Here is an 11,000-nt window from a genome sequence, read left to right on the forward strand (position 1 = left end):
TGCAAAGAAAATCGCAAATTAAAGGCATTGTCAATAAAGTGTCTTTTTATGTCAAATAAATAACTTTATCCCGAAGACAATAGAGTATTCTTTAACCATCACAGTACATTGATTGATAATAATAAATCTAGAGCGTCGTAACTTCAAATTTATGCAATCGATTAATTTCAAACCCCGCAAAATTGAAAAACAATAGCAAAAAAGCGGGACAACAGTTGTCGTTGCTGAATATCACAATTCGACAGATATATTAAGCTGATGGGTGAACCATATCATTAAAAAATATCAAATTATATGTCGGAATTATTTTTTTTTTTTTGTTAAAAAAATTTTTGCTTTAACCCCCAAAAATTCTCAGTGGCTAAATAGCTTAATACTAATAGTCTAAGAGGAGTCTTATTGATGCTATTTTTATATAGCTAGCTCTCGGTCTATAATTAAGCTTAATCACTACAAAAAACGTATATGGACTAAATAAATTAAAAAATTAATAACGTTTAAATTATTTGCTAATAATTTGCACATCTTTGCTGACAAAAAAATTGTTTTGTTCCAGCCATAAACAAATTATCGGTGGCTAGATAGCTTAATTAACATTAAGATAATACCTAGCCACCACAAAGAAACGTAATTCTTTTATGAGAGGGACGACATCAACGGCAGAAGACCGACGCTCCTCCCCCACCCCCTTTCATCGAGAAATCATCGTCGTCGAACACGATTTTGCCGGTCACGACTGGCGGATACGACGAAAACATCGGTGGAGGAGCGGCTGCGTGTATTGCTGTGGATACTAATGTTGTAGCGGCGACTGTTGTTGCCGCTGCTGCTACTGCTGCTGCTGCTGCTGCTATTGTTTGACGGCGCACGCCGTCGCGGACGGTTAGGTTGTTGCCGTGTCAATCGCCGAGGCAGGATCGCTCCTTTCGTCCATCGCGTCAGATAACTGACGCAGCGTTGGCACAATTTACCGGTAAACATCTCGTTTCTGCAGTGCAGAGTGTCGTGTAGCTCGGTGTCGACGCATATCTTGGCGCACGACTCGTACGACGCGTACTCGTACCACACGTCTACGTTTTTCAACATGAAGCAGGCGTCGGCTCGATGGACATGCAGGTCCGGTCCGCCGATGGCGTTGTCCGAGAAATATTCCAACGTTTTCGTCACCGAGCTGTCGACGCTAACGTTGGTGCCGAAAGTGAGAAACTGTAGAATCGTCTGCATCGACACGTTCGACAGTCGCGACGAACACATGTCGATCACCGACGACGCGACAAACTCGTTCAACACGGCAGCAAGATAAAAGTCCCGGTCGTGTTTCGTCAGGGATTCGCACAGTGCCAGGGACGTCGTTAATTCGTGGAACGTTACCGGTTCGCCGTTGACCCGTCGCCGCTTCGTGATGTTCAGCATCGCCATCGTAGCTGTGGTCGCCTTCGGCGTAGCCTCGTAATCGTTGTTGACGGACACTCGGTGTCGACTCTGATGCCAGTTGCGCCCGTCTGATGCCATCGCCTCGCACCTATCAGTTTCTAATCCTTATACAAATAATGACGTCATCTATATGCACGATAAGATTGCAGCCGTCGCCAGAAATCGTCGCCAGAAGTAATTCGGTCCGAAACGTAAACCACTTAAATTACCGACGTGTTAGAAAAGACAGACCGTGTGCGGTCTTTGCGTTGTTACTCGGTCTTGATGCGTTGTTTCAAGCGATTGACGACGTTGTCTCGGTTTCGCATGCTGCAATTACAGCCGCTGTTTGTCAAAAAATGACGTAAAAACGATGTAACAGCCGCGTCTATCAGCCTAACTGTTGCGGGAGTCTCGACGATAAGAGAAAACTTTTGATCGACATATGCGAATCGATGGAAACGTGCAGGTCGAGCGCGTCGTTTGTTGCATAACGCGCGGAATCATTTCGATCGCGATGGAATTCGGCACATTGGATCGTTCCAAGCGGTGTTGTACTCGTTATATATATATTTCAAATATTTAACGATTGTCAATTATGAACCTAATTTGTTTAAAAAAGTTTTAATACTACTAATAAATACCTTATGAATTTAATGGGAATTTAATTATTTATAAAAGTGTCTACTTTAATCTCTGACGTAGTAATTTTATTCTTAACAAAAATCTTAATGCTAGAAAATGGAAGTAAAATAAATAAAAATTAACAAAATCTTGATTAAAAATAAAAAATTTATTAAAAATATTTATATACGTATACATACATATTTTACTATGTATGTATACTATGGCATACTTTGTATTGAAAGAATTATTTCCATGCAGTTCCACATAATCTGCTGATTAAATTATATAAGCTCAAAACTATATCGATTACATGTGCATGGAACAGAACCGAATAAATGTGAACATAGCACGGAAGAGATCCAAAAATTCATGCATATTACCTATGGGATTCGTGGACATTTGACCATATAGTTTAATGTGCACATAGGAGACGCTGGTGGACGGAAACCGGGAAACACCGGGAAAGAACGTCAGAAACCGACAATCTTCGTGACCATTTGTGACTGACAGTGAACTGCTTCAATATAAATGCCTTGTTTTAAAATTTATTTTTGAGAATTATTATTGTTCGATATTTTCTGTCACTTATTAAAAAATTGAAACTTATTAAATAAATTTATTTTTGTAAATATTTAATATTTATATTGTTAATAAAATTTGAAAATTGTGTTGAGGTTATATTGGAGTCACGTGTTATTACATAAAAGCAAAGTGTACAATGTAGCTCTTTAAATAATTCTCCTTTTTTAGATTGGATAAATAAAAAATATATTAAACATATATACAACTAATTTATAAATGTGTTATAGTGAAAACTTTAAAACATTTTTATTACATAATATTTATTAACTGTTATTTATTTAAAAAATCTGTCAAAGATAAAAGGATAGTGAAATATAGTAAAACAATGAAGTTTTTCACTGACTCCGTAGCACGTTGTGCTACACGAATTGGTACATTAAGTGGTTTTGAAAGATTACCAAATGTTTCTTTTGAAACGCCTCTGCTTCTCATTTACACAAAGGTATGATATAGGGTGCTTTCCATTTAGTAACACAAGTCGACACAAGCATTGTTCTATCTTTTTTTATGTTCAATGAGTGACAAAGATAGAATGATACTTGTGTCACTAAATGGAAAGCACCCAATATCACTTTTTTATAATTATATATGATTTTTTTGCATTAATATAATTTTTAGAGTGGCAGTGTACCACATTTAACAAAAGATGTCTTTAAAACCATAACAAAAGAGGAACAACTACTATCTGTCTCACTTTCCTCATCAGTATTAATGATGGATGTCATTAAAGAATTGGATACTTCTTTTGCAGATTTTGTTAGTATGAAGGTACGACAGAAACAAAATTATTAAACAATTAATATGTATTAAAATTTCATTGCACTGTTAGTAATCAAAGGACTCATTTTCAGGAATATATAAATTTTTTATCAATACATGATCCTGCATATACTACCAATTCTGGGTTCCAACAATTAGATTCGATTTCTGTCTGGTCCAGAACAGGAAGAATTGCTGTTACAGCTAATAAATATATGGAATTTGTGCAAGCTTGTAAACCAGATCTATATGTTGCTCTATGCGATGGAGATACGAATATTAATAGCGGAGCGAAACGAGTTTCAAAGGCGGTGCTTCGAAGTAAAACTTTACTAGAACAATGTTTAGATATCCATCTACACTCAGATACTTTGAAATCGAGAGGAATACTAGGACCAGTGGAGGGTGGTTATAACTTGCAAGCTAGAGAGGAATCCATAAAGTATTTAAAGGATAAGCCTTTGGCAGGATTTGTAATAGATGGCTTGCATAATAATGGACCAAGTGTACAGAACATTTCATCGGAGCAAATTAAAGAAGTAGTACATCATACCATCGTAAGCATTAGTTTATATTAAAAAATTTATGCATTTTGTATGATTTAAAGTTTACTGTAATAAATGTGATCTTTTTTTTTTAGAACTTGTTGCCCACAAATAAAATTAGAGTATCAATGGGTTGTTGGAATCCAGCAACTGTATTAGATCTTATTGAATTAGGAGTAGATGTATTTGATTCATCTTATCCTTATGTAGTTACCGAACAATCACAGGCTTTGACTTTCATGTGTGATCATGACGTTTGTGAGAATAATCAATATGCAATGTCAATAGCAGAAAAAAGGTAAATTAAAGACCCCTATTTTTAATAAATATATATAATATAGAAATAATAAAAATGTAAAAACATTTAAATAGTACTTTCACACATTTTTTTTAGATATGCAGACGATTTTTCACCTATTTGTAAACAATGCAAATGTCTTGCATGTCAAAATCATACGAGAGCATACATTCATCATCTGCATCATACCAAGGAAATGCTTGCTTTAGTACTTTTAATGATGTATGTAACTTTTTTTAAATTGTGGTTTATCAATCTCACATATGTTTATTAATTACTTGTGGTTTCAGACACAACATTCATCATTATCTTCAGTTCTTCAATGTCATTCGTAATAGTATAAAAACTGGTACATTTAGTCAACTTCAGACAAAAATTCGTTTAAAATATGCAACTATCAACTCTGAATCCACTACTGTATAAACATTGTTCTTAATAAATTATTTTTTAACTTATAAATTATATTGTACCACAGAGGAACCTAAGAGCGGTCATCGCATCGTTTTAAGGTGTTTTCATCCATCAGCGCCTCTATGTGCACAAAATGTTTTGTATGTTCATTTGAACTACATAGTCAAATATCTATGAATCCTATAGGTATATAATGTGCATGACTTCGGGTCTCTTCTATGCTATTTCCACGTTTATTTGGTTCTGTTTCATGCTATACCCGTAAATTTTACATTTATATGCTTTTATATTTTAAATCTGTTTTATGCAAATGTGCATAATCGTATTCTATAAAATGCAATACCACATATACATGATATAAATTTAATTAATTGACTTGATAAAAATTTACTCACCAATTGCTGTCGCTGCTCCTGCTGTTGATGCTGCTGCTACTACTGCTACTTCCTTTTCCGGTTTTGATTCTGAAAATGTGATAAATATTATTCCTAAACTTAAACACAAAAGCAGGTAAAGAATTAAATGTATCACTTAAAAAAATAGTATATTTAATACCGAGTCGCTCCATGGATGCCGCTTTCTGCTGACATCATCCTGCTATTCTCGAACCGCACGTTAATAACGATCGCCCGATACTTTATTCGGCACTCCCGATATTACAGATAAAATATCACACACGAGTAAAACGTAAACCGCGCGCGAGAATTTCACTTGGCGCGACCGTTACATTTGGAAAAATACGTTAAAGTACGGCACGTTAAAACACACTGAACAGAAGTAAATCAATTCGCTCCCAGAATTTTGTATCTCTGTATGATTAATGAAACTTTATTAGTCGTCGTGCAATCATACAGAGATACAAAACTCGGGAAGCGAATTGATTTACTTCTGTTTAGTGTGCCTCGATTGTTGGCGCTTTTTTCGGGTTTCGTTTCGTGAAGTCACACATCATACCACTGTTATAAGTTCTAATTGTAAGTAAATTATTTTTCATGTGAACGAAAATAGTGATTGAATAGGATTCCTCAAAAATCGCGTTTGGCCTATTTGATTTTAAGTGCAAACGCTTGTCCAAAGTTTTTTCCGTCGTCGAAAAAAAGCGAGGCTTCCGCTTCGATGCTTCGGATAATCGCTTCTCGGAAATCGTTGAGGCTCCGGGATGCTTGTCCGAAGTTTTTTCTGTCGTCAAAAAAAAGCGAGGCGCCACTCAGGCGCCAGTCCCCTCGACGAATTCCGAGAAACGATTACCCGAAGCATCGAAGCGGAAACTTCTCGGAAATCGTCCCCTTCACGATTTCCGAGCCTAACGGTTATCTTTTCTTTTTCGCCAAATCACCGAGTCGCCCGACTCACGGTAGCCAATCAGCTACTAGCTCCGCCTACTATTTTCTCCTTCCCTCTTTCAAACGCTTCGACGACTCCGCGCGGACCGGGCTCAGTTGCATGACGAGAGGGGTTCGGTAGGTCAGTTGTGTCGCGAAGATTCGGTAGTGAACATGTACGCTGCTCGTCTATCGGAAAAGAATATCGCAATCGCCTCGTGTGTGTGTGTGTGTGTGTGGTGTGGTGTGGTGTGGTGTGGTGTGGTGTGGTGTGGTGTGGTGTGGTGTGGTGTGATGTGGTGTGGTGTGGTGTGTGAAGTGCTTCGTCGTTGCCTTCCTCGCTGCTTCAGGATTATCTTCGCCGTTGCCTCCGTCTCTGCTTCAGGACGATCGCTGTGGACCGCTGCGAACGAGCATAGTAAGTACATTATATTTTAGTAATACTTTTGCCTGCCCGTCCACAGCGTACCATTATCTAGTTATCTAGTACATTATACTCCAACAGATAGCTAAAAATTTTTTTACTCGCATACTCGCGATCTTAAAATTTTACAATCGCAATCATGCGAGTAACAAAATCTTTCGACTATTTGATGGGATATAATGTTCTAGATAATGGCGCATGGCCCCGGGGTACATGTTTTACTAACAATTTCGTCAATCTATTATTTTCCAACATTTCTTTATTCCGACCGTCGGCACCGCATTCGCGAGAAGCGTAAAGTGCAAAGTTATTAAAGTTTCGATCATTATTCTTACGACAGTTTTCGCTAGTTTTCACATAGCTCCGACTATTTCCATGTGTTTTAAGAAATAATTTTATTAATTAATTATTTTTCAAAATTTTTTTTTCTACCGTCGGCCCAGTAAAACTGTCGTAAGAATGATGATCGAATCTGTTTGCACCTCATACCTCTGCTGAATGCAGTGACAGGAGTCGAAACAGAAAATTGTTAAAAAATAATTAATTGACAGAATTGTTATTAAAACGCATGGAAATGGTCCGGCTATGTGAGAACTAGAGAAAACTGTCGTTAGAATAATGATTGAATTTTTTTCTCCTACCGTCGGCACAGTATTTGCGAGACGCGTAAAGTGCAAACAGTTTCGATCACTTTTTTTTTGACAGTTCTCAATAGTTCTCGCACAGTTTCGACCTATTTCATGCGTTTTGATAACAATTCCGTCAATTAATTATTTTTTAATAATTTTCCATTCCGACTCCTGTCACTGCATTCAGCAGAAGTATGAGATGCAAACAGAGTCAATCATTGTTTCTACAAAAATTTTTGCTAGTTCTCACATAGCCCCGATCATTTCCATGAGTTGTAATAAATAATTTTATTAATTAATTATTTTTCGAAATATTTTTCTCCTGCCGTCGGCACAGTATTCGCGAGACGTGCAAAGTGCTGTTTCGATCACATTTTTTAGTTTTCACTAGTTCTCGCACAGTTTTGATTTATTTTATGCGTTTTAATAACAATTCCGTTAATTAATTATTTTTAAACAATTTTCCATTCCGACTCCTGTCACTGCATTCAGCAGAGGTATGAGGTGCAAACAGATTCCGACGGGAGTCGGAATGGAAAATTGTTAAAAAATAATTAATTGACGGAATTGTTATTAAAACGCATGGAATAACTCGGAACTATGCGAGAACTATTGAGAACTGTCAAGAAATAATCGAAATTGTTTGCACTTCATCTCTCGCGAATGCGATGCCGACGGCAGGAGAAAAAAATTTTTTTTAATAATTAATTAACTAAATTATTTATTAGAACGCATGGAAATGGTCAGGGCTATGTGAGAACTAGCGAAAACTGTCGTTAGAATAATGATCGACTCTGTTTGCATCTCACACCTCTGCTAAATGCAGTGACAGGAGTCGGAATAGAAAATTGTTAAAAAATAATTAATTGACAGAATTGTTATTAAAACGCATGGAAATGGTCCGGCTATGTGAGAACTAGCGAAAACTGTCGTTAGAATAATGATTGAATTTTTTTCTCCTACCGTCGGCACAGTATTTGCGAGACGCGTAAAGTGCAAACAGTTTCGATCACTTTTTTTTTGACAGTTCTCAATAGTTCTCGCACAGTTTTGACCTATTTCATGCGTTTTGATAACAATTCCGTCAATTAATTATTTTTTAATAATTTTCCATTCCGACTCCTGTCACTGCATTCAGCAGAAGTATGAGATGCAAACAGAGTCAATCATTGTTTCTACAAAAATTTTTGCTAGTTCTCACATAGCCCCGATCATTTCCATGAGTTGTAATAAATAATTTTATTAATTAATTATTTTTCGAAATATTTTTCTCCTGCCGTCGGCACAGTATTCGCGAGACGTGCAAAGTGCTGTTTCGATCACATTTTTTAGTTTTCACTAGTTCTCGCACAGTTTTGATTTATTTTATGCGTTTTAATAACAATTCCGTTAATTAATTATTTTTAAACAATTTTCCCTTCCGACTCCTGTCACTGCATTCAGCAGAGGTATGAGGTGCAAACAGATTCCGACGGGAGTCGGAATGGAAAATTGTTAAAAAATAATTAATTGACGGAATTGTTATTAAAACGCATGGAATAACTCGGAACTATGCGAGAACTATTGAGAACTGTCAAGAAATAATCGAAATTGTTTGCACTTCATCTCTCGCGAATGCGATGCCGACGGCAGGAGAAAAAAATTTTTTTTAATAATTAATTAACTAAATTATTTATTAGAACGCATGGAAATGGTCAGGGCTATGTGAGAACTAGCGAAAACTGTCGTTAGAATAATGATCGACTCTGTTTGCATCTCACACCTCTGCTAAATGCAGTGACAGGAGTCGGAATAGAAAATTGTTAAAAAATAATTAATTGACAGAATTGTTATTAAAACGCATGGAAATGGTCCGGCTATGTGAGAACTAGCGAAAACTGTCGTTAGAATAATGATTGAATTTTTTTCTCCTACCGTCGGCACAGTATTTGCGAGACGCGTAAAGTGCAAACAGTTTCGATCACTTTTTTTTTGACAGTTCTCAATAGTTCTCGCACAGTTTTGACCTATTTCATGCGTTTTGATAACAATTCCGTCAATTAATTATTTTTTAATAATTTTCCATTCCGACTCCTGTCACTGCATTCAGCAGAAGTATGAGATGCAAACAGAGTCAATCATTGTTTCTACAAAAATTTTTGCTAGTTCTCACATAGCCCCGATCATTTCCATGAGTTGTAATAAATAATTTTATTAATTAATTATTTTTCGAAATATTTTTCTCCTGCCGTCGGCACAGTATTCGCGAGACGTGCAAAGTGCTGTTTCGATCACATTTTTTAGTTTTCACTAGTTCTCGCACAGTTTTGATTTATTTTATGCGTTTTAATAACAATTCCGTTAATTAATTATTTTTAAACAATTTTCCATTCCGACTCCTGTCACTGCATTCAGCAGAGGTATGAGGTGCAAACAGATTCCGACGGGAGTCGGAATGGAAAATTGTTAAAAAATAATTAATTGACGGAATTGTTATTAAAACGCATGGAATAACTCGGAACTATGCGAGAACTATTGAGAACTGTCAAGAAATAATCGAAATTGTTTGCACTTCATCTCTCGCGAATGCGATGCCGACGGCAGGAGAAAAAAATTTTTTTTAATAATTAATTAACTAAATTATTTATTAGAACGCATGGAAATGGTCAGGGCTATGTGAGAACTAGCGAAAACTGTCGTTAGAATAATGATCGACTCTGTTTGCATCTCACACCTCTGCTAAATGCAGTGACAGGAGTCGGAATAGAAAATTGTTAAAAAATAATTAATTGACAGAATTGTTATTAAAACGCATGGAAATGGTCCGGCTATGTGAGAACTAGCGAAAACTGTCGTTAGAATAATGATTGAATTTTTTTCTCCTACCGTCGGCACAGTATTTGCGAGACGCGTAAAGTGCAAACAGTTTCGATCACTTTTTTTTTGACAGTTCTCAATAGTTCTCGCACAGTTTCGACCTATTTCATGCGTTTTGATAACAATTCCGTCAATTAATTATTTTTTAATAATTTTCCATTCCGACTTCTGTCACTGCATTCAGCAGAAGTATGAGATGCAAACAGAGTCAATCATTGTTTCTACAAAAATTTTTGCTAGTTCTCACATAGCCCCGATCATTTCCATGAGTTGTAATAAATAATTTTATTAATTAATTATTTTTCGAAATATTTTTCTCCTGCCGTCGGCACAGTATTCGCGAGACGTGCAAAGTGCTGTTTCGATCACATTTTCTAGTTTTCACTAGTTCTCGCACAGTTTTGATTTATTTTATGCGTTTTAATAACAATTCCGTTAATTAATTATTTTTAAACAATTTTCCATTCCGACTCCTGTCACTGCATTCAGCAGAGGTATGAGGTGCAAACAGATTCCGACGGGAGTCGGAATGGAAAATTGTTAAAAAATAATTAATTGACGGAATTGTTATTAAAACGCATGGAATAACTCGGAACTATGCGAGAACTATTGAGAACTGTCAAGAAATAATCGAAATTGTTTGCACTTCATCTCTCGCGAATGCGATGCCGACGGCAGGAGAAAAAAATTTTTTTTAATAATTAATTAACTAAATTATTTATTAGAACGCATGGAAATGGTCAGGGCTATGTGAGAACTAGCGAAAACTGTCGTTAGAATAATGATCGACTCTGTTTGCATCTCACACCTCTGCTAAATGCAGTGACAGGAGTCGGAATAGAAAATTGTTAAAAAATAATTAATTGACAGAATTGTTATTAAAACGCATGGAAATGGTCCGGCTATGTGAGAACTAGCGAAAACTGTCGTTAGAATAATGATTGAATTTTTTTCTCCTACCGTCGGCACAGTATTTGCGAGACGCGTAAAGTGCAAACAGTTTCGATCACTTTTTTTTTGACAGTTCTCAATAGTTCTCGCACAGTTTCGACCTATTTCATGCGTTTTGATAACAATTCCGTCAATTAATTATTTTTTAATAATTTTCCATTCCGACTCCTGTCACTGCATTCA

General features: G+C 36.3%; 1 protein-coding gene across 1 annotated transcript; it reads left to right on the forward strand.

Moving 5' to 3' along the window:
• Positions 1 to 2,496: 2,496 nt before the first annotated feature.
• Positions 2,497 to 4,683, forward strand: LOC105837116 (queuine tRNA-ribosyltransferase accessory subunit 2). Its single transcript, XM_012681619.3, has 6 exons — positions 2,497 to 3,064; positions 3,241 to 3,390; positions 3,474 to 3,938; positions 4,022 to 4,224; positions 4,321 to 4,446; positions 4,515 to 4,683. Exons 1-6 carry the CDS (start codon positions 2,948 to 2,950, stop codon positions 4,645 to 4,647), a joined length of 1,194 nt encoding a protein of 397 aa, XP_012537073.1. The 5' UTR covers positions 2,497 to 2,947; the 3' UTR covers positions 4,648 to 4,683.
• Positions 4,684 to 11,000: the final 6,317 nt, after the last annotated feature.

This window comes from Monomorium pharaonis, chromosome 2 (assembly GCF_013373865.1).
Source record: "Monomorium pharaonis isolate MP-MQ-018 chromosome 2, ASM1337386v2, whole genome shotgun sequence".
NCBI classification, from domain to species: Eukaryota; Metazoa; Arthropoda; class Insecta; order Hymenoptera; family Formicidae; genus Monomorium; species Monomorium pharaonis.